Below are 24,929 nucleotides of genomic sequence, written 5' to 3' on the forward strand. Positions count from 1 at the left end.
CTGGGTATAACCCACACTCTGCCTCAGCAGCTCCAGTTCGTAACAAGCAGTACAAACAAAAAGGAGAAGGGGTGGGTGCTATGTCCATCCATGAACTCAGAGAAATGGATTTTACGGTGAGTACAAAAAAATCCTATTTTCTCTTCCGTTCATGGATGGACACAGCAGCCTTTGATCTTAGGGACGTCCCCAAGCAGTGTCAAAAAATTTCGAGGGGTGGGGAATAACAGAGCAAACCAAGCTACACCCCAAGCAAAATCCAGAGTTTCTCAACGGAGAAACTCCGACCTTAAACTGCCGCCTGTAACACCTTGCGGCCGAAGGAGGCATCCGAAGATGCACTCACATCCACCTTGTAAAATTTTGAGGTGTGGATTGACGACCAGGTCACTGCCTTACACACCTGTAACAGAGGCTTGATGACGGAAAGCCCAAGAGGCACCGATTGCCCTGGTCGAATGCGCCGTAACTTGAAAGGGAGGCGCCCGCCCCTTCAGGGCATAGGCCTGAAGCACAACCTGTCTGATCCACCTAGAAATGGTGGCCGACGAGACCGCCAGACGTTTTTTAGGACCACTCACACGAATAGTGAGTCCGACTTCCGGAACGGAGCCGTAGCAGATAAGTACACACGTATGGCCCGAATCACATCCAGGGAATGCAAAATGGCCTCCTTTGGGTTTTTCGGCCGAGGAAACATGGATGGTAACACAATGTCCTCATTAATGTGAAAAGCCGAAACGACCTTTGGGAGAAAAGATGGCTGCGGCTTGCAGGACAAGGCCGCCAGTTCAGACACCCGTCTGACTGAGGTAATAGTTACCAGAAAAACCACCTTCTGTGACAGAGTCAACAAAGGAATCTTCCAAATGTCCTCAAAGGGAGCTCGTTGAAGCACCGAGAGGACTAAATTCCAGTACCATGGGGGCAGTGGAGGACGCACAGGTGGGGCCACATGACGGACCCCCTGCACAAACGTAGGCACCAAGGAGTGCGCTGCCAAGGGTCGCTGAAAGTAAACAGCTAGAACCGAAATCTGACTCTTAAAGTGGAGGTTCACCCTATAAAAAAATTCTAACACTACATCCAGCCCAGTTCTGCATATAAACACACTGACTTTTTTTTTGCCGTAGATAGCGTTTATTCGCGGCGGCTTCCGGGTAGGGAAGCCTGCGGGAGTGGGCGTTCCTATTGACATGCCAATTGATTGACATGCTAGACGACGGCGCACACAGCGCGTCATGACTTCACGAAGGAAGCTCGGCTCTATTCGGCGCCTGCGCACCGGCGCAGAATAGAGCCAACCCGAGCTTCCTTCGGAAGTCGTGACGCTCTGTGTGCGCCGTCGTTTAGCATGTCAATAAATTGGCATGTCAATAGGAACGCCCACTCCCGCGGGATTCCCTACCCGGAAGCCGCGGTGAATAAACGATATCTACAGCAAAAAAAAAAGTCAGTGTCTTTATATGCAGAACTGGGCTGGATGTAGTGTTAGAAATTTTTTATAGGGTGAACCTCCACTTTAACCGCACTCAAGGCGGTTCCATCCCACGCTGTAAGAAAAGCAGAATCCGGGACATCACATATGTACAGGGGTGCCACTATCTCCTCACACAGAGATGTAGGCTTTCCACGTACGATGGTAAATCTTTTGTGCAGTAGACTTCCGTGCACGCAGCATGGTAGAGACCATTGAGCCTGACAGGACCCGGTCCTTCAGTACCTGGCTCTCAACAGCCACGCCGTTAAAGCCAGGAAGAAGATCGGACCCTGCAACAGAAGATCTTCTCTCAGGGGTAGACGCCAAGGAACGTCTGCCACCATACGAACCAGGCCCGCGTACCAGGAGCGGCCAATCAGGATTGTTGGAATCCCTTCGGCTTCCACTCTGCGGAGCAGGCGAGGAAGAAGTTTCAGAGGAGGGAAGGCGTAAATTAGGCCATAGTGACCCCCAAGGTGCCACCAACGCGTTACACGCGTCCGCCCACGGGTCCTTCGACCTGGCCATGAACCGTGGCACCTTCCGATTGAGACGGGACGCTAGCAGGTTCACGTCCGGAGTGCCCCACTTTTGGCACAGACTCTGAAACACCTCCGGGTGGAGTGACCACTCTCCTTGGTCTAGTGTTTGACGACTTAGGTAGTCAGCTTGCCAATTCTGTACTCCCGGAATGTACACGGCCGACAGAGCCGGAACGGACCTTTCGGCCCACCGAAGGATGTGCGCAACCTACATCGCAGCTGAGCTCCGTGTGCCTCCCTGATGATTGATGTACGCCACCGGTCGTGGCGTTGTCCGACTGGATCCTGACCGGTCGGTCCTGCAGCTCCAGGGACCACCTGGCAAGGCACAACTTGATTGCTCGGAGCTCCAGTACATTGATCGGAAGGCGAGACCCCCCCCCAGCCAAAGAGGCTGGCATCCGTCGTGACCACTGTCCAATGGCACGGCAGAAACGACTTCCCGGTCCGAAGCACCGGAGACGTCAGCCACCACACCAGGGAGGACTTGACCAGGTGACTCATCTGAATCTGGAAATCCAGAGATGAAGGGAGCTTGTCCCAACGTGACAGAATTTCCTTCTGTAGCACTCGGGTGTGGAATTGGGCATACGGAACTGCCTCGAAAGAGGCCACCATCAGACCCAGAACTCTCATGCAGAATCGAAGGGATGACCACTTCTGGGTCGACAACTGCTGCACCGCAGATCGCAGTGTCTGAAGTTTCTCTGTTGGGAGAAAACCTCTCGCCTCCGTGGAATCCAGGATTTACCCCAGGTATTCCAGTCGCTGAGACGGAACCAAGACCGACTTATGGATATTCAGAAGCCAGACAAACTCTGAGAGTCTGACACGTGATAGACACGTCCCCTTCTAACTGAGCTTGAGGAAGCTCTCAGGAGAAGATCTTCCAGATATCCTACAATACCGATCCCGCGCTGCCTCAGCAGGGCTAGGATCGGGGCGAGCACCTTGGTGAAAACCTGTGGTGCCGAGGCCAGGCCAAACGGGAGGGCCACAAATTGAAAATGGTCCTCCCCGATCGCAAATCGCAGAAACCTCTGGTGCTGTGCATATGGGAACATGTAGGTATGCGTCCATGATATACAACGACGCCAGAAAGTCCCCCTGATGGAGCGCTGCCATCACCGAGCGAATCGACTCCATCCGGAATTTTTGCACTTTGACATAACAATTGAGGGCCTTGAGGTCCAGGATTGGACGGACCCCTTCCTTCTTGGGGACTACAAACAGATTGGAGTAAAACCCCTGAAACCGTTCTATCGCGGGAACTGGCACAATCACTCCCCTGACCAGAAGATCCTGGGTAGCCCCTGACAGATCCCTCAGGCGATCCGGAGGAAGCTGGAGGGTGGAAAGAAAAAAAAAAAAAATCTGTTTGGTGGACAAGAGAAACTATCTTGTACCCCGAGAAAACTACTTCGCAAACCCAACGGTCAGAAAGAAGAGACCTCCACCGAGCCGCGATGTCAGCCCCCCCACCCGAGACACGGGCGGGGCAGAGCTTCATGCGGAAGCAGGTTTGTCCGCAGGCTTGCGGTACCAGGTGCGCTTCTACCCTGCAGCGGGGGTCTTAGCACCTTGAAAACTTTTTCCTGACGCACTGGGCGGGCGAAAAAAATGCTTGGGGGGGTAGTAAAAGAGGGCCCTTGCTTACGGCGAGGCTCCTTGCCCTTCCCAGACTGTGGGAGCAGAGCGTTCTTACCACCTGTGGCATCCTTTATGATGTCATCCAGGGACGCCCCAAAAAGTCGTTCACCCTTAAAGGGTAAATCCACCAAGGCCTTCTTGGAGTACTGGTCCGCAGACCAGCACTTCAGCCACACAAGGCGGCGTAGTACCACCGCGGACATCCTGGCAAGCAAGGCAAACGTATCCAGGGCCGACTCACAAACTTCAGACCCTGAACCAACTGTTCAGCCAGGTCCACATAGGTCTCGGAAGCACCTTGCGCCTCCAGCTCCTGTAGCAAAAACTTTGCCCGTTCGGTCTTACTGCCGAACCCACTACTGTGAACATGGAGCGGGCCACAGCCTCCACTCTCCTGTCTGCGGGGTCCTTAAAGGCAGGAGCCCCTTCCACCGGCAATGTGGTGGCTTTGCTCAGTCTGGACACTGGAGGGTCCACTGACGGAGGAGAGAAACACTTTTTTTAAAAGTCCTCCTCAAAAGGATAACGGGTTGCAAAGTATTTTGGAACAGCAAAAACTTTCTGCGGTGTATCCCATTCCTTATATAACATTGCCACCAGAAAAACCACCTTCTGGGACGGAGTCGACAAAGGAATCTTCCGAATGTCCTAAAAAGGAGCTTCTTGAAGCACAGAAAGAACTAAATTCAAGTCCCATGGAGGCAGTGGAGGACGCACAGGAGGGGCCCACATGCCGGACCCCCTGCACAAACGTACGCACCAAGGAGTGCGCCACCAAGCGTCGCTGAAAGTAGACAACTAGAGCCGAAATCTGACTCTTACCCGTACTTAAGGCGAGAGCCTGATCCACTCCACGCTGCAAAAACAGCAGAATGCGGGACATCACGTATGTACGGAGGTGCCATTTAATTTCTTCACACAGAGATGTAGGCCTTCCACGTACAATGGTAAATCTTTCGTGAAGTGGACTTCTGGGCTCACAGCATGGTAGAGATCACCCAGCCCGACAGACCTCGGTCCTTCAACACCTGGCTCTCAACAGCCACGCCGTTAAAGCCAGCGACTGTAGAGCAGGGTGAAAGATAGGACCTTGCGACAGAAGGTCTTCTCTCAGGAGTAGACGCCAGGGGACATCTGCCACTAGATGCACCAGGTCCGCGTAACAGGGACGGCACGGCCAATCCGGAGCGATCAGGATTGTTGGTATGCCCTCGGCTTCCACCCTGCGCAGCAGGCGAGGAAGAAGCTGGAGGGAAGGCGTACATTAGGCGATAGTGACCCCAAGGCACCACCAACGCGTCTGATGCTTCCGCCCACGGGTCCCTCGACCTGGTCACGAATCGTGACCTTTCGATTGAGACGGGACGCTAGAAGGTCCACGTCTGGAGTGCCCCATTTTTGGAACAGACTCTGAAACCCCTACCATTCTCCTTGGTCTAGCTTTTGGCGACTTAGGTAGTCGGCTTGCCAGTTCAGCACCCCCGGAATGTATACCGCCGACAGAGCCGGATCGTAACTTTCAGCCCACCGGAGGATGTGTGCGACTTCTGTCGCTGCAGCCGAGCTTCGTGTGCCCCCGTGGCGTTGTCGGACTGGATTCTGACCGGTCGGCCTTGCAGACCCAGAGACTCCAGCCTGAATTTTTGCACTTTGACAAAGCAATTAAGGGCCTTGAGGTCCAGGATTGGACGGACCCCATCCTTCTTGGGGACTACAGATTTGAGTAAACCCCCCGAAACCGTTCCGTTGAGAGAACTGGCACAATCACTCCCCTGACCAGCAGATCCTGGACAGCCCCTGACAGATCCTGCAGGTGATCCGGAAGAAGCCGGAGGAAAAAAAAAAAATCTGTTTGGTGGACAAGAGAAACTATCTTGTATCCCGAGGAAACTACTTCGCAAACCCAACTGTTGGAAAGAAGAAACCTCCACCGAGCCGTGAAATCCTGAAGCCGGCCCCCCACCCGAGATGCGGGCGGGGGCAGACCTTCATGCGGAGGCAGGCTTGTCCGCAGGCTTGTTGGGCTTGCGGTACCAGGGGCGCTTTTGCCCTTCAGTGGACGCCTTAGCACCCTGGAAACGTTTTCCTGCCGCACAAAAAAAACGCTTGAGGGTAGTCAATGAGGGCCCTAGCTTACGGCGAGGCTCCTTACCCTTCCCAGATTGCGGGAGCAGAGTGCTTTTACCGCCTGTGGCATCCTTTATGTCATCCAGGGACGCCCCAAAAAGCCGTTCACCCTTAAAGGCAAATCCACCAGGGCCTTCTTAGAGGACTGGTCCGCAGACCAACACTTTAGCTACACAAGGCGGCATAGTACCACCGCGGAGGCCCTGGAGATCAAGGGGAGCGTATTCAGGGCCGACTCACAGACAAATTGCAGGCCCTGCACCAACTGGTCGGCCAGGTTCACACAGGTCTCAGAAGCATTCTGCGCCTCCAGCTCCTGCACTAGGGACTTAGCCCGTTCGCTAAGTGTCTGACACCAGAGCCCCGGCCAAAACCGGTATCACCGCGGCCCCACCACTGTGAATATGGAGCGGGCCACAGCCTCAGCTCTCCTATTCGCGGGGTCCTTAAATGCGGGAGCCCCTTCCACAGGCAACATGGTGGTCTTGTTCAGCCTGGAAACCAGAGGGTCCACTGACGGAGGAGATACCCTTTTGAGGAGGAATTCCTAAAAAAGTAGAAACCCACTTTTTCAAAAGTCCTCCTCAAAAGGGTAACGGACCGCAAAAGTATTTTGGTACTGCAAAAACTTTCTGCGGCCGTTCCCATTCCTTCTATAACAGTTTGTCCAGATATGGAACACAAGGAAACACTTTCGTGGTGCGGGGTGGCTTGCGGAGCTCCAACAAACGCCTTATCATGCGCTGACCCTGAAGCAGAGCCATCCTCATGGGCCAAGTCTGCATCATCTGACATGACAGAACCAGGGCCAGATGCAGTAGCAGAACCTGATTCCGTGTCAGAGACATCTCCACAAGCAGGCTCAGGGAGGGGGCGCTTTTTACCCCCCTTTTGGTCACTTGCCGCTTCAATCCTGGCAACAAACGCCTCAGGGACTGCCATCATCGCATCCACTATGGTCGCAGGGGCACTAAGGGTTAACTCTGGCATGGTTGGGGTAGAAGCCTCTGGTTCAGACTCCATGCTGACCCACCTAAATATTCCGCCTTAGTACTGCAGAACAGGACCCACAGGCCAACCTCCCGGCTGTCACAGAGAGCAGGGGACCCCCAGGGGACTCCCCACCCAAAAACAGGCTGTACTACCGTGCAGAGCTGAGAGCGCTGTCCCGTCCCTCAGGAAGTATGCTGCAGGCTTTGGCGCCGTTATTCCAGACACTAGAGGCCAAAACTTTTCCAAGATGGCCACCAACATGCAGAAAAAACAGCATGTGGGCTACAAGAAAATGGCCGATCTATAGAACCGCGTCACCGGTAAAATGGCGGCCATACACGTGTTTAACCCCCTTCCTTACCAACGCATTGTCAAATGACGCCGGCAGGAACCCTCCCTCGATCCGGGTGGACGTCATAGGACTTCCTGTATTCCTGGCGTTCTAGGGCCCGCGGCACCGCTCATGACCCGGCGAGCGTGCCCGGTGGCCGCGATTGCCGATGATCACGGCAGGAGTGTGGATCTGTGTGTGTAAACACACAGATCCACCTCCCGTCAGAGGTGAGGAGACCAATGCTGTGTTCCCAGTACAGAGGAACACACATCGGTCTCCTCCCCTTGCGAGTCCCCTCCCCCATACAGTTAGAACACTATAGGGAACATTTTAACCCCTTCAGCGCCCCCTAGTGGTTAACCCCTTTCCTGCCAGTCACATTTACATAGTAAACAGTGCATACAGGGAGTGCAGAATTATTAGGCAAGTTGTATTTTTGAGGATTAATTTTATTATTGAACAACCATGTTCTCAATGAACCCAAAAAACTCATTAATATCAAAGCTGAATATTTTTGGAAGTAGTTTTTAGTTTGTTTTTAATTTTAGCTATTTTAGGGGGATATCTGTGTGTGCAGGTGACTATTACTGTGCATAATTATTAGGCAACTTAACAAAAAACAAATATATACCCATTTCAATTATTTATTTTTACCAGTGAAACCAATATAACATCTCAACATTCACAAATATACATTTCTGACATTCAAAAACAAAACAAAAACAAATCAGTGACCAATATAGCCACCTTTCTTTGCAAGGACACTCAAAAGCCTGCCATCCATGGATTCTGTCAGTGTTTTGATCTGTTCACCATCAACATTGCGTGCAGCAGCAACCACAGCCTCCCAGACACTGTTCAGAGAGGTGTACTGTTTTCCCTCCTTGTAAATCTCACATTTGATGATGGACCACAGGTTCTCAATGGGGTTCAGATCAGGTGAACAAGGAGGCCATGTCATTAGTTTTTCTTCTTTTATACCCTTTCTTGCCAGCCACGCTGTGGAGTACTTGGACGCGTGTGATGGAGCATTGTCCTGCATGAAAATCATGTTTTTCTTGAAGGATGCAGACTTCTTCCTGTACCACTGCTTGAAGAAGGTGTCTTCCAGAAACTGGCAGTAGGACTGGGAGTTGAGCTTGACTCCATCCTCAACCCGAAAAGGCCCCACAAGCTCATCTTTGATGATACCAGCCCAAACCAGTACTCCACCTCCACCTTGCTGGCGTCTGAGTCGGACTGGAGCTCTCTGCCCTTTACCAATCCAGCCACGGGCCCATCCATCTGGCCCATCAAGACTCACTCTCATTTCAGCAGTCCATAAAACCTTAGAAAAATCAGTCTTGAGATATTTCTAGGCCCAGTCTTGACGTTACAGCTTGTGTGTCTTGTTCAGTGGTGGTCGTCTTTCAGCCTTTCTTACCTTGGCCATGTCTCTGAGTATTGCACACCTTGTGCTTTTGGGCACTCCAGTGATGTTGCAGCTCTGAAATATGGCCAAACTGGTGGCAATTGGCATCTTGGCAGCTGCACGCTTGACTTTTCTCAGTTCATGGGCAGTTATTTTGCGCCTTGGTTTTTCCACACGCTTCTTGCGACCCTGTTGACTATTTTGAATGAAACGCTTGATTGTTCGATGATCACGCTTCAGAAGCTTTGCAATTTTAAGAGTGCTGCATTCCTCTGCAAGATATCTCACTATTTTTGACTTTTCTGAGCCTGTCAAGTCCTTCTTTTGACCCATTTTGCCAAAGGAAAGGAAGTTGCCTAATAATTATGCACACCTGATATAGGGTGTTGATGTCATTAGACCACACCCCTTCTCATTACAGAGATGCACATCACCTAATATGCTTAATTGGTAGTAGTCTTTCGAGCCTATACAGCTTGGAGTAAGACAACATGCATAAAGAGGATGATGTGGTCAAAATACTCATTTGCCTAATAATTCTGCACTCCCTGTATTTATAGCACCAATCACTGTATAAATGTGAATGGTCCCAAAAGTGTCCGCCGCAATGTCACGGTCACAATATATATAAAAAAAAAAAAAAAAAAAAAAAAAAAAAAAAAAAGCAGATCGCCGCCATTACTAGTAAAAAAAAAAAAAATTATAAAATACAAATGCCATAAATCTATCAACTATTTTGTAGACGCTATAACTTTTGCGCAAACTGATCAATATACGATTATTGCATTTTTTTTTAACCAAAAATATGTAGAAGAATACGTATCGGCCTAAACTGAGGAAAACTTTAAAAAAAAAATTGTGATATTTAATAAAAAAAGTAACAAATTGTGTTCAAAAATGTCCCTCTTGTTTATAGCGCAAAAAATAAAAACCGCAGAGATGATCAAATACCACCAAACTAAATCTCTATTTGGGGGGGGGGGGGGGGGGACACCAAAGATTTAGTTTGGATACAGTGTTGCATGACCACGCAATTGTCAAAGTGCAACAGCGCTGAAAACTAAAAATTGGTCTGGGCAGGAAGGGGGTGAAAATGTCCTGTATCGAAGGGGGTTAAAAAACCCAGTAACACAGCAGACACTGTCCCGCATACACAGCACAATAAAAAAAACACAATAGCACCCCACAGTAGCACAGCCCCCCCCCCCGGCAGTAACAGAGCCCCCCCCCCCCCCCCCCCCACAGCCGCCACCCAGAACGGGGAAGGAGGGAGAGGAAGGGAGAGAGGAAAGCAGGGCGGACCCTCAGTCGACCTCCCCAGGAATGCACCAGCCGGACCACCCTGCCGAGGCAAGGGCATACTACTTACCCATTCTGCGACCACCGGCTGGAGGCATTCCAGACAGACCCAACGTCCGCAGGTAGATACGGCATGGCTGTCAGCCCGGTACACTGACACAGCCATAGAGACCGGTAGCATATAGCTACTGTAGCAGTAGCTATATGCTACTGCCCTGTAGCATATAGCTCACCGGCCGCCCCTGGAGCAACGGGGCATGTCGTGGACGGCCTAGCTAAAGGCCGGCACACGCTCGATGGCCGAACATGGGGGGGGGGGGCTACAAGGATCGCAGATCCAGCCTGTCACCCAGTCGGCAGTTGATTGTAGATCCCAGGATCAAAAAATGCAGGGAAAAAAAATTCTCCAGAGCACATGGGCTCCAGAAGGGCCATGTCTTCTCCCAACGCTAGGCAGAAAAAAAACTGAGGCTGGATGTTCCAGAGAGTGGGATGTACCCGGGGGACCCGCCCCCTGGGAGGTGTTGTACTGAGAGAAGTGTTTTAACACTTGAAGTGCTGTTTTTCTGCCTAGTCTCTCCTGAAAGGAAGGATATATAACCCTAAGGTCAATGCTGCTGTGTCCGTCCATGAGCGGAAGAATTTTTAATAAAATTATATATATATATATATATATATATATATATATATATATATACACACACACACACACACACACACATATATACACACACACACATATACATACATACATACATACACATATATATATATATATATATATATATATATATATATATATATATATACACACATACATACATACAGTGATCTACCTTTAAGCTGGAGCCATGACAGCTGCCCCAGGTTTCACATTTCAGGGTAAATTCTAGGGGTGCAACGCATCATTGATGCGAACGGGTCGCCGCATTGGGATCGGCATGCGATTCGTGGATTGCAGCCATAGAAAAGGCCGTGGCTACAGCCTATCTCCGGAGAGGCGGCCATCTTGGTACACGCGGCGGCGGTCTATGTGAGCTCCCCAGAGATGACGTGGACATTACAGTGGGGACTATGGTGGTGATCCGAAAAAATATCCGATTCGTAACTGATCCGAACCGCAAGTTTTTTGATCCATTGTACCCCTAGTAGATTCGTTCTCATGCAGCATCCTATGGAGTTACCCTTACACACAGAGACTACAGCTGTCTCCCTGCACTGTGTGCATCATAAGAAACACAACCCTGTAGCACAGGATGGAAGGCACATTCCCTCCCTTGTCCAAGCTACCAGACTACTAGGAAACATTTTATAGTGCTCAATCCATTGAGTTACATTAATATGCATCCATTTAAAAGGATTAGGAGGGTGGTTAAGTGCCTTTAAGAAATCACATTTTTTGTAAATGCCTTTTCAACATTCAAGCACATTTCAGATCTCACATGCATTGTATAAAATAGTAGGTTCAATTACACAGTATGTACGTTTGGAAAGGACTTTCATCCCCTGATTCAGATCAGTGAATGTTTTCATTATGTATATATGCTCTTGTAGATTAAAGCCGATAGAGCATGCCAAATTTTTCAGGCAGGGTAGGGAAAAGACATGGTAGGGGTGTGAAGAATCTGGATGAGAGGGTAGGTTTAAAAGGGACAGATCCAGAGGGCCGAATATGAATTCAAGGAATAGGGATGAGGGAGTCTTGGATCTTAATTCACACCGACTTGCAGTAAATGCAGGAAAAAGTGGAAGTGAAATTTAGTACATATTGAATTGTGTTCATGCGCATTTTAATGTGCGTTAAAATGCTATGCATTTTATACATTCTACATTGAGACATTGTTGGAGATATTTGGTACACGTGGTATCTAGCACAATAGCCCTAATCATTGTGATTGCTAGCCACAGGCACTTTTTACAGTTAACCTTTTACTAGGGGTTGTACAGGAATGTGTGCGCCCGAACATAGGGAACAAATTCCATCAATTCTGGCACGCTGACTAGAAAGCCCCTGCTCTCCACACACTTAACCCACACTTTAATCCCTTAAAGTGGTGGTTAAGACACACTAACTTGTATACACCACCAGCACTGCCTCCTATTGCAGTGTCCCCTCTTTGTATGATCCATCAACTGCTGCAAATAACTAATTTCACAGAGATTGTGATCACATGACCAGCCAGCGTTCTCCTTTCCTCCTGAGAGATGCAGCGGAGTGGCTGAGAATCCCCTGCTGTCAGTCAGTCTGGGGGGGAGGAGGCGAGGAGAGCTGTCTGGTCATGTGATCACAATCTCAGCTGTGAAATTAGGCATTTGCAGCAGGAAGGGGGGGTGACGTGACACAGGAGCAAGGAGAAGAGCAGATGGCAGGCTGGTGGAGGCACATAAACTGATCATGGTGTCAGGCTCAGCAGCCATAATACACCGTGGTCAGTTTTGCATAGGGGAGGGCAAAAACTGTCAGGATCAGCCGCCAGGTTTATTTTTGGTATTACAGGGGGCCAAAATGACACAGGACAAGCAGTGTGTCATAACATGCTTTAAGGGGCAGGATCAATTTTCCTTTTTTGGTTAACCGCATGCTGCACGTAAATATACGTCTGCAGCATGGCACAGGCTTTTTTAAGATCACTGCATTGTGGGCACGCACCTGCCGCAAGCTCCGTGATTTCAACCGGGGGCATACCAGCGATCGTGTCACGGTGAGGAAAGGGGGGGGGGGGGGCGATGCTTATGTAAACAAGCATTTCCCCAGTCTTGTTAGTGACAGTACAGTACACAGCTTTCTGTATTCGGAAGCTGTGATCACTTGTGTCACACAAAGCCCATCCACCCTACAGTTAGAACACATCCCTAGGCACACTCAACCCCTTCACTGCCAATCCGAATCGCAAAAAGTGGCATGGTCTTTGACCAGCAAAATGGTTCGGGGCTTAAGGGACAAAAAGGACACAAGCTAACCACTAGTTGTCAAAATTCACACGTTGCACTTTAAAACATGAGTCACGCAATGTTGTAGTGTAAACAATTGTTTTACTGTTCTTGCATTGACCTGCAATTTTACAGCGGCACTAAAATGCTGATCAATGTACTAGTGTAAATTAGCCCTTATGAAGTCATTTTCCCAGAGTAATGGACATTTATTTTTTTGGGGGGGAATGTCCAGGTCACCCAAGGAGGGTGAAAATTTACTTCTGCACATATCTCTGGCCACAATCTTGGGCACTATATTATGGAACACGGCACCCCGTTTAGTATCTCATAAGTTTACTACAGCCTCATGTTTTGAGGACTACCTTGTCAGAACTATTGAGGGTAAAAAGAATTTAAGGCCTATACATATTTTATATATGTTTCATGGACATATGCGAAACCACCTCAGGTTTTAAATCATGAAAAGTCCTAGACTACAACAAGATAAGGATTGACCATGGTGCTAGAGTTTACAATTACTCCCAGAGGCATGATGGGACTTGTAGTTCTGCATCAGCTGGAGTGCCACAGGTTGCCTACCCCTGTGCTGGACTGTGTATAAAGAGACTGACTCCTCATGTCTCAAATGAACAATGAAGAGAGATTTTAAGATTCTATTACGGGGGGGGGGGGGCGCTTATTTCAAAAGTTGCCTTCTGAATAATTGCAAGTAATTGTATTACTACTTTGTATAGGGCAATTATATGAATATTTCATTTAATCTCACTTTGGTTAATGTAATATATTAATAAATTACATACATATATGTATGGATCTCTCATTGAAAAAAATATATAAAATGTTAAATATGAAAGTAGCACATTTGAAATTATGAAGAATGATAATCCTGTGAAATAGGCCATTGGTACTATAAGCATAATGGCAAACTCTCAAAAAAGGTATTTGGAAGAAAGTTGAGTGCTGTGGTTTAAATGTTCTTAAAACAATATAATCTTAGGAAGAAGCGAGAAGTCTGACATACCATGTCAGATGAAAGTACATTATATTTAAGATTTTGTTCATAGCTCAGGTCAAAGGTTCTTTGAAGTTAATGGAACTTCCGCTTTGTAATCCTTTGTCATAGTTGGTACCCTTCATGCGCAGTAGTGAACCAGAAGGCTTTGATTCCCTTACCGAAGATGGCGGCGGCACCCGAGAGACAGATCGGCTTCGAGCGCCGACATTGCGGGCGCCCTGGACAGGCAAGTGTGCCAATATTAAAAAAGTCAGCAGCTGCAGTATTCCCTCATCACCTGCATTATCCACATTGAAATGTTACTTTTTTTGATTGTCAATATTTTGCACTGATTTTAAGCAAATATATTAGCACATGCTTTCGTATTCCTTAAGACCCCATTCACACCTGAGCGTTTTTGTAGCTTGAAGCTACAAAACGCTGGAGTGAAAATCTATTCTCTATGGAGATGGTTCACGCCTGAAGCCCCACCAAACACGCCTGAAGCTCCACCAAACACGTTCTGGGATTTTTTTTGGCAGATTTGGGCGTTTCTGCTTTTTACATTGGTGACCTTTTGACCTGTACAAAATAACGGTAAAAACGCTGCAAAAATCACGCGACTTTCTGCCTGAAAACTCTATGCTCAGGTGTGAGTGGGGACTTAATCTTCAGGTTAGTGCGAACAAATGGAGTTGTTACTTTGTGGAAATAAAGTAGGAATCTTCTTAATTATAGATCCGTGTTTACATAAATATAAAACGGTTTAATCTTTTAGTATAAAGATGGACAACCCTATGTAATTTCCCTGCCCTATAGGTTCCACAATGTTTAAGTTTAAGCTTGTCTGCCATGAGCCCGGAGATGGGTCTGCATTCAAAGGGGATCTATTTTTGTAGCCCCTGCTCAGGCTGCCATACGAGCCCAATTTGCAGCTACCGATTCTCGGACTTCAAAATGCCCTTAAACACATTTAGCCCTTAAATTTCTTACCACAAGCTATCAAAAGGAATTTGTTTAACTATTTGACATATTGAGTTAATTTTAATGGAATAAAATAAATAAAAAAAAAAGTGTACTAGGCCAATACTTTGTTCTGGTCTTTAACCACTTAAAGACCAGCCTTTTTCTAGCACTTTGTTTACGTTTAAAATCTGTCTTTAAACTGGAAATGTACTTATGACCCCCAAACATACAAATTGTAAGAAACAAACCATAAGTGTATGTATGTATATATATATATATATATATATATATATATATATATATATATATATATATATATATATATATATATATATCTATCTCTGAGTAAATAGATAACAAACATGTCACGCTTTAAAATTGCGCACACTCGTGGAATTGGGACAAACACTGGTACTTAAGATTTGGCATTTACAAGATTAAAACTTTTTTTGCTAGAAAATTACTTAAAACCCCCAAACATTATATATTTTTTTCTAACACCCTAGGGAATAAAATGGCGGTCATTGCAATACTTTGTCACACCATATTTGCGCAACGGTCTTACAAGCACACTTTTGGAAAACATTCACTTTTTTTAATTAAAAAATAAAACCGTAAAGTTAGCCCAATTTTTTTTATAGATTGTGAACGATAATGTTACACTAAGTAAAATGATACCAAACATGTCACGCTTCAAAATTGCGCCCGCTCGTGGAATGGCGTCAAACTTTTACCCTTAAAAATCTCCATAGGCAACGTTTAAAAAAATTCTATAGGTTGCATCTTTTGAGCTAGAGGAGGTCTGAGGCTAGAATTATTGCTCTCGCTCTAATGATCGCGCTAATACCTCACTTGTGTGGTTTGAACACCGTTTTCATATGCGGGCGCTACTCACGTATGCGTTCGCTTCTGCGTGCGAGCTCGTTGGGACGGGGCGCTTTAAAATTGTTTGTTTTATTTTTTTATACATTTTGACACAAAAAAAATAAAAAAAAAGGGATCACTTTTATTTTTATTACAAGGAATGTAAACATCCCTTGTAATAGAAAAATTACAGGTCCTCAAAAGACCTCAGATCTAATATTTAGACTAAAATGCAACAAAAAAATAACAAATAATTTGTCATTAGAAAAAATGACAACCAGAAAATATTGCTTTAAGAAGCATGGGCGGAAGTGACGTTTTGACGTCACTTCCGCCCTGCTATGGGGACGGGTGGGGGCCATCTTGCCCTCATTCGTATTCCAACCGAGCAGGGGAGAAGACCCGATCGCCTCCGCCGCTACCAACGGCTCCAGTAAGCAGCGGAGGGCGCGAAAGACCCCTGTCCCGCCACCGATAACGGCGATCTAGCGGCGAATCTGACACAGAGACCACCGTTGTAGTTGACAGGACAGCTCACTGAAGAGATGAATATCTCGGTTGTGGCAGCAGCTGCAGTTACCAAGATATCATTTTTTTTTTTAAAAAATATATATATATATATATATATATATATATATATATATATATATATATATATATATATATATATATATATATATATATATATATATATATATATATATATATATATATATATATATATATATATATACACACACACACACAGTGAGCAGTCCTTATGTGGTTAATAAAGCCATTATAATAATGGTTTTTCTTTATGGAGAGATCTGTGGTCAAAGTTTGCAAAAAAAATAATTGTTTACTTCCACCCTGGACTGAAAGTGATGTTGCTCTGGTCCTCCAAGGCCATAGGAGCGATCAACAACATTCTACTCTTTAATCACCTCTGCGAGCAGCTTGCAGCACAGTTGGATAGTTTTAGGTGAGCCGGTGGAATCTGTAAGTGGCGAATGTCTCCTCCCACCGCTTCTGGCAGCAGCTAGAGTAGAACATTCCCTTCATAGTCTCAAACTCTGCAAATGATGCAACTTTTCATAGCTCTTATGGTGGATGGGATCGAATACATGCCAATTCGCATTCAATCCCGCTAAGTCACACCTACAGGAAGAGTCCAAAACCTCCCAAGATCCGCCTCACAGCATTATGCAATAAGGAAACCCCTTCATATATGTACATAACACAACCTACTGTGAAAATTAGCTAGGCAGGATTGAATGAGGAGACCTGCACCTGGGAACAAGCCCAAGACCAGCTCTGCCCTTCACTTTCCTCTCAGGCACAGTAATCTCCACCCGACAGGCGCTTCCTAGTCCCGACCGGCGTGACATGAGGCCAGCCGGGAAGGGAAAGGAGCATAGAGCGCTGCTGCCTGCAGCAGCCAAAACCTGCGAGTGCGATCGAGGAGGAACCAAGCAGATTTCCATCTGCAGGCGACATAATTAGACTTCCCAGAATGCCATTGCTGGGGATAAATGTTGCAGAAACTGACACAAATGCTGTGGGTTATTTTTGGATTTTAAATTATCGAATTAAACCGAATTTAATTTGTATCGTCTTATTAGCTGTATAGCCCTTCCTCTGTCATCTTGCAGCATGCCAAAGAATAATGGGTAACTGCAAGAGAGGAATGACACATTTCACCACCCACATGAAGGCCAGATCGTAGACTATTGAATAAGAAAAACGGAGTCAGAACTTCAATTCAGCCAGGAGTGACATCATAGAAACAGTGGGGTCATGATCCATTTACATCAACAAATCTGTTTTGGGGAGGAAAAGCTGGAGTTCAAGTTTTGGCCAGGGCCAAAAAAAAAAAAAATGCATGGAGGATAAAACCTTTAGCAGTTTTATAGCACCAGCATATATCCAAGACTTGAAGGGCGTAGGGGACGGTGAAGAGTTTTAAATTGCATGACCTTCCAACCATCCAAGTGGGGGTCCACCGATTGTCAATGCTGCTGAGGGACACTGTGTAAAACAAATTGGGAAGCTTAGATTTTGTTGACAAGTAGAGTACGGAACAGGACATCCAAAAATCCTACAGGGAACTCTGAGTTACCTAGTATTGAGTAAAGAGGCGAGTGGGCTGGGATAGGTTATTTTTTAAAGACCTGAGCAAGTCTGGATGATGGGACCAGTTGTCAAAATGGTTGCCAAGACAACAGGAATTTGCAGAGGTCACCACAGAACCTTATTTAGGGGCTTAGAGTCTGGGTCAATTAATCTGGCTGAATGGCATGCCACCTGGTATCTCAATATGACCCTTAGGGCGAGGACCGCCATGCACTGAGGTAAAGGAGGCTGTGCTTAAAAGCAAGGCAGATTGTGCACCCATACAAATTGCGAATTCAGCATTTATCTAAGGTACGGAAGATTTGCAAGGATAACGTAGAGAAGAGCTATAAAAATGTTCGTACAAGAGACATTTTACATATACACTTCTCTTTTCAAACGTAAAGCTTAGCAACACTTAAAACCGTACAAAAGCTTACAATTTTATAATGCAAGAATCACTACGCTTAGTGAAATAAAGAGGAAACAGTCAACCCAATACATATTTTAGCTTCCTTAAAACTGACAAATTACTTTGCTGTGATGTGATGATTGCAATGTGCCATACTCTAGGTGACTGCCAACAATGGGTTAATTTAATATAAAGAGCAGGTTGCATGTGTGCCTACATGATCTGGAAAACTACTTTTGTTGTCCTTCAAATACTTAACTGAGCAAACCAGTGCATTATCTCAGCAAGATAATGGGAAATACTGGTATACCATCAAAAATTTAATGGATTTCTGAGACACTTATTCTGTACAATGCATAACCTTAGTAAACATTTTCCATATATAGTAGGCAAAAGCAGTTAGATTTGTATATCACCTTGTGAGGAAGCTCCATAGCCCTCATTCCGTGAAGAAAGTGACTGCTGTCCATAAGAATCTTGAGGCGGTTTCTGCCCATAGGAGTCGCGTTGCCGATATGATTGCCCATCATTACCTGGCTGGTTGTCACCGTATGAACCTTTGCTGCTGTACCTGAAAATCATTTCACAATAAAGAAATAAAAAAGTTGGATGCTCTGTACAACACCTATTTACTGTACAAGTATGTAATATTCACACAAAATAAGCAAAGATGTCGCTGTGCTGCTTTGCACAAACCACCTGCTTTCACATAACTGCGCAACTTTTGCTTTGTTAAAGCAGAGTTGCACCCTACTTTAGAAGTTCGGCAAGTTTTTCTTTTGTTGCAAAGCATATGACTTTTTGGTCAGTAAATAACACCATGTCATATGGAGCCACCCGTTGACTCCTTGGATACAAGTGCCATCAATCCCAGGAGTCAATGCGCATTCTCTTCAAATCGGTGCCTCACGCTTTGTATGCACTGCGCATGAAAAAAAAACCAAAAAAAAAACACGACATGGACATAAACATAGCAATTCAAACACAAAACACCTCCTGGAGTTCACTTTAACCACTTAAGGACCGCCTCCTGCACATATACGTTGGCAGAATGGCACAAGCACGTACCTGTATGTCCTCTAAGTGCCCAGCCGCAGGACCCGATCGCCGCTGGAGTCCTGCGATCGGTCCCCGGAGCTGAAGAACGAGGAGAGCTGTGTGTAAACACAGCTTCCCCGTTCTTCACTGTGGTCATTGATAGCGTGTTCCCTGATATAGGGTAACACGATCAATGATGTCACACGTCCAGCCCCGCCCCCCTACAGTTAGAAACACATATGAGGTCACACTTAAAGCGGTTGTAAACCCGCATTTGTTTTTGTTTTTTTACACCTGAAAAGTAAAAGCCATAACGAGCTAGTATGCACCGCATATTAGCTCACTATGAAATACTTGCCTTAAAACGAGGTGTAGGGAATTTACCTGGTCCACGCCGAGCGAGATGTCATCTTGCTCCGGCGTGTCTTCCGGGTATCGCCGCATGCGCGAGGGAGATTTCATTCCAGCAAGGGCCGGCCCTTTAGCCGAGGATCCCTCCTGCGCATGCGCCGCTGCAATCAGCGGCGCATTGCGAGGGGAATATCACCTAAACCGTACAGGTTTAGGTGATATTCTTTATACCTACAGGTAAGCCTTATTATAGGCTAACCTGTAGGTAAAAGTCAAAAAGTGGGGTATACAACCACTTTTTTTTTTTCAATCAAGTTTAAGTTTATTTTCAAAATAAAGATTGTACAATAGATACAATATAGCAAAGAGTCATTACAATGCATTACACACGTAGTATTATACTCTTCCATATAACACCTCGGTCCTGATCAAAAAAATCAACCGGTAGTTTGAGATAAAGAAAACACAAAAAAATAATAAAATCAAACATTTCTGTAAACTAATCTAACTGAAATTGAGTAATCTGACTTTCTCATCCCCAGTTATCCCCTAACTTACGTTCATATTTACTGTAACTAACAGTATGAATCACACCAAAAAAACATAACATTCAATTCTAAGAATATGGTAAATTCATTAAAAAAAAAAAATCCAACTCTCCCGGTACCACCTCTGGTCCAAGAAGTTTTCCCAGGGATGAATAGCATTACTTCCATCCATTTTACCCTTCCAGTTCCAAAATATTCACTCTTGGTGAATCAGATGGGAAAAAAGAAAAAAAAAAAAAAAAATAGAATAAGAAAAAATAGACTGAAACCATGGTATACCTATATCCTCGGTCCAGGGAAAGAACATATCTTATAGTAAAAAATATTTTCAATCAATTATATTTAAAATATATCCAAGGGATTAACTCCACTCCCAAAAGTCTCTCCTCAGATTCCGAGAAAAAAAAAAAAAAAAAAATATAATAATAATAATAATAATAATAATAATAATAATAATAATAATAATAATAATAATAATAATAATAATAATAATAATATATATATATATATATTATTTTTTCTATCAGAAATCTCAGTGAACCGACACTGTCTAAAGAATGTATCCATATGGATAAAACAGAGTTTACAACCACTTTAACCCCCCTAGTGGTTAACTCCCAAACGGCAATTGTCATTTTCACAGCAAAAAATGCTATAAAAATGCAATTGTCCCAAAAATGTGTCAAAATTGTCCAATGTGTCCGCCATAATGTCGCGGTTACTACTAATGGCATTGCTGCCATTAGTAGTAAAAAAAAAAAATTTTTTATAAAAATGCTATATAACTATCCCCTATTTTGTAAATACTATAAATTTTGCGCAAACCAATCGATAAACTCTTATTGCGATTTTTACCAAAAATAGGTAGAATACATATCGGCCTAAACTGAGGGGGGGGGGGGGGGGGGGAGTTTATATATTTTTGGGGGATATTATAGCAAAAAAAAAAAAAAAGAAAAAATATTGCACTTTTTTCAAAATTGTCACTCTATTTTTGTTTATAGCGCAAAAAATAGGTGATCAAATACCACCAAAAGAAAGTTCTATTTGTGGGGGGGGGGGGGGGTTGTACGCCAATTTTGTTTGGGAGCCACGTCGCATAACCGCGCAATTGTCAGTTAAAGCGACGCAGTGCCGAATCGAAAAAACTGGCCCGGTCCTTTACCTGCATTTTGGTCCGGGTCTTAAGTGGTTAAAATATATGTATACAATTTTTTTTTATAGATTCAAGGAGAAGAAAAAAAAAATGGATATTACATTACTCGCACATACTCCTCTTACCCGCCTCTGGAAGATTCTGAACTCGGTTTGTCACCGCTTCCATAGGACTGCTGGCTTTCAGATGATGCTTGGCTCTGTCCTTGTGAAGGCTGTCCATAACCTGAGTAAGAATGTTAAAATATATATACTTTTACAAAAGGCCTTTGGGCTGCCATTATTGAAAAGTTTCTGAAAATGCTTATTTCAGTCAGTGAGTGATGGAACAGGTAGATGATCAGGTCAACAAGCTCTCAGGCACAGGTCAGCAATGTTATTTTCCATATTTCTTAGTACAGAAGCAATTTAACATGGAGGCGGAGTTGTGTGTGTGGTAGGAGAGCCTTTGCAACACCTCTTCTAGTGGTGAAGACCAAAGATGTGACCTGTTGCCCCACCACAGGATGCTGTAAAGACTCCAGTAGCCGACACATTTGTCAGCCAAGGGAGTGCCCCCATCAGGAAAACACCACAAGCACTGCAAAATAGGGCTTTCCTACATTGCAGACCAGAAGGCAAATGACTTGTCGCACAACTACATTTTCAGATAAGAAAACCTAGCTTCTGGTTACTTTTATTGATGAGCTTAAAAAGGGTAACGCCACATGTAAAATATATTTCTTTAAGTACATCACAGGATACAGAGCTGGATATAAATAACCATTTGGGTTGTACACTACTGGTAGAGCAAACAAAAAGTCCTCCCCTATATAACCCCCACCTACACAGGAAGTACCCCAGTTCATTAGCAAGCAATAAATTCCCAAAAGAGGGGCGGGACCTCTGTCCTGTGACGTACTGAAAGAAATATCCAATTTTCTTTATTGTACACCACAGGACACAAAGCCGGTTATAACTATATTGGATGTCTCAGAAAAGTACCAGTTACACATACCGGTAACGGATTTTCTAGGAAATCTTCCAGGACGGCACACCTGAGATGATGGGTTCCACCTGACAGAAAACAAACAAAGTTTAAAAGGCCCCACCCTTCCCTCTGCCCCTCAGTTATGACAAAGTATAGACCCACACCGGTGTCAGAGGGTCCCTTCTGTGAACACAAACATCACCAACAATTAAGGGTGGGAAGTAGGCCTGCCGTCCTGGAAGATTTCCTAGAAAATCCGTTACTTTTCTCTAGTCATCTTCCAGGATGGCACACCTGAGACGATGAGCAAGAAGTTCAGGCCTACCTTAGGGTGGGATCACCGCCTGTAGGACCTTCCTGCCGAAGGCCAAGTCCTGAGGGGACAACAGCTCCACTCTGTAGTGCCTCAGAAAAGTATTTTGGCTCGGCCAAGTTGCTGCTCGGCAGATCTGATCAATCGAAGCGCCTGCCCTCCCTGCCCAGGAGGTCGCCAGAGATCTAGTTGAGTGAGCTTTATTGTGAGCTGGAACAGGTTTTCCTGACTGTTCATAAGCTACTGCGATAGTCTGTTTAATCCACCTGGCTATCGTAGGCTTAGAGGCTTGAAGCCCTTTCTTTTGACCAGAGAAATTAATTAAATTATTTGATCTCCTGAACTCACTCTATCTAAATAGGCTAGAAGACACCTAACATATGACACCTTGCCTCTGTCATTCTTTGGGTTATGACAAAAGGAGGGGAGGACAATCTCCTGTGACCTGTGGAATTCAGAGGTCACTTTTGGCAAATATAAAAGGATCCTGTCTGAGGATTACCCTATCCTCTAGAAGCAACAAAAAAGGCTCTTTTTATAGTCAGAGCTTGTAAGTCACTAACCCTTCTGGCTGTCGTGATTGCCAGAAGAAAAGCCATCTTAAGTAAAAGCATTTTAACAGAAATCTGGAGCCACCTGCTCAAAAGGCTCCTTTGTTAGAGCATCCAATACTAGGGATACATCCCAAGGTGGGAACCTGATTGTCTTCATCGGGGTTACCCTGTCTTCATTGGGGTTACCCTTTCCCTGGCTGTCAAAAACCTTTTTATCAGTGGGTTCCGGGCCAGCCTTTGGTCAAAAAAAAGAGATTTTTAATACAGCTTACCTGTAAAATCTTTTTCTTGGAGTACATCACGGGACACAGAGCGGCATTCATTACTATATGGGTTATATGGAGTACCTTCAGGTGTAGACACTGGCAATCTCAAACAGGAAATGCCCCTCCCTATATAACCCCCTCCCATAGGAGGAGTACCTCAGTTTTGTAGCAAGCAGTATGCCTCCCAAAATGGTCCTCAAAAAAGAGGGGTGGGAGCTCTGTGTCCCGTGATGTACTCCAAGAAAAAGATTTTACAGGTAAGCTGTATTAAAAATCTCTTTTTCTTTATCGTACATCACGGGACACAGAGCGGCATTCATTACTATATGGGATGTCCCAAAGCAATGCTTACAATGAGGGGAGGGAGAACATCTCCAAGACAAAAGGATTTAATTTAGAGATATACTCAAATCATAATAAATCCAACTTAGTTGAGAAAAATAAAATTTTTAAATTTAACTCGAACAAGAGGAGCCCCCGGAATCCGAGGGTCTCAAACTGCAGCCTGCAGCACTGCCTGCCCGAAGGCAGTATCAGTATTCCTTCTTACGTCCAACTTGTAGAATTTTGTAAACGTGTGGACAGAAGACCAGGTTGCCGCCTTGCAAACTTGAGCCATAGAGATCTGGTGGTGTGCTGCCCAGGAGGCGCCCATGGCTCTAGTAGAATGAGCCTTTAATGATACTGGAGGAGGCAACCCTTTCAAGCCGTAGGCCTGAGTGATTAATTGCTTAATCCACCTAGAAATGGTGGACTTTGCAGCTGCCTGCCCCTTCTTGGGCCCATCCGGTAGAATGAACAGCACATCTGTCTTCCGGATCTTCTTTGTAGCTTTAAGATAGGCCTTCATGGCCCTGACAATATCCAAGGTATGCAGCAACCCTTCCTTTCTGGAAGTAGGTTTAGGGAAGAAGGATGGTAATACCAAATCCTGGTTCAAATGAAAACTGGATATGACCTTCGGAAGGAAGGAAGGATGAGGGCGGAGAACGACCCTGTCCTTATGAAAAACAAGATATGGTTCCTTACAGGATAAGGCTGCCAGCTCCGAAACTCTTCTTGCGGAAACTATGGCAACCAAAAATACTAACTTCCTTGTCAGTAGAACCAAAGGAATATCAGCCAACGGCTCAAACGGTTGTTTCTGTAAACTTGACAGAACAAGATTTAAATCCCACGGACAAAGCGGGGATTTAACTGGAGGTCTAATACGTAAGACCCCTTGAAGGAAGGTCTTAACCAGCGAGTGGGTGGCCAGCGGCCGCTGAAACCACACTGACAGAGCAGAAATCTGTCCTTTGATTGTGCTTAATGCCAATCCTTTATCCACTCCTAGCTGGAGAAAACTTAATACTCTATCGATGGTAAATTTGCGAGAAAGCCATCGCTTGGACTCACACCAGCCTACATAGGCCTTCCAGACCCTGTAATAAATCACCCTAGAGACCGGTTTCCTGGCTCTGATTAGGGTAGAGATTACTTTCTGAGACAGACCTCTACCCCTGAGAATCAGGGATTCAGCTTCCAGGCCGTCAAATTTAGATGCCGTAAGGCAGGGTGGAGGATCGGACCTTGCGATAGCAGGTCTGGCCGTAGAGGAAGAGTCCAAGGGTCTCCCACTACCATCCTTAAGA

At 45.5% G+C, this 24,929-nt stretch overlaps 1 protein-coding gene across 2 annotated transcripts in view; it reads right to left on the reverse strand.

Moving 5' to 3' along the window:
- The window catches only part of LOC120926695 (TATA-binding protein-associated factor 2N-like), a 104,525-nt gene that overhangs the window by 44,569 nt on the left and 35,027 nt on the right, over positions 1-24,929 (reverse strand). For both annotated transcript variants that reach the window (XM_040336846.1, XM_040336847.1), the window contains exons 5-6: positions 21,319-21,418; positions 18,517-18,671 (exon numbers count right to left, since the gene is read on the reverse strand). In XM_040336846.1, coding sequence (XP_040192780.1) covers positions 18,517-18,671; positions 21,319-21,418 — 255 coding nt within the window. The remainder of the gene's footprint in view (positions 1-18,516; positions 18,672-21,318; positions 21,419-24,929) is intronic.

The sequence above is a fragment of the Rana temporaria genome, chromosome 2 (genome assembly GCF_905171775.1).
Source record: "Rana temporaria chromosome 2, aRanTem1.1, whole genome shotgun sequence".
In the NCBI taxonomy this organism is placed as follows: domain Eukaryota; kingdom Metazoa; phylum Chordata; class Amphibia; order Anura; family Ranidae; genus Rana; species Rana temporaria.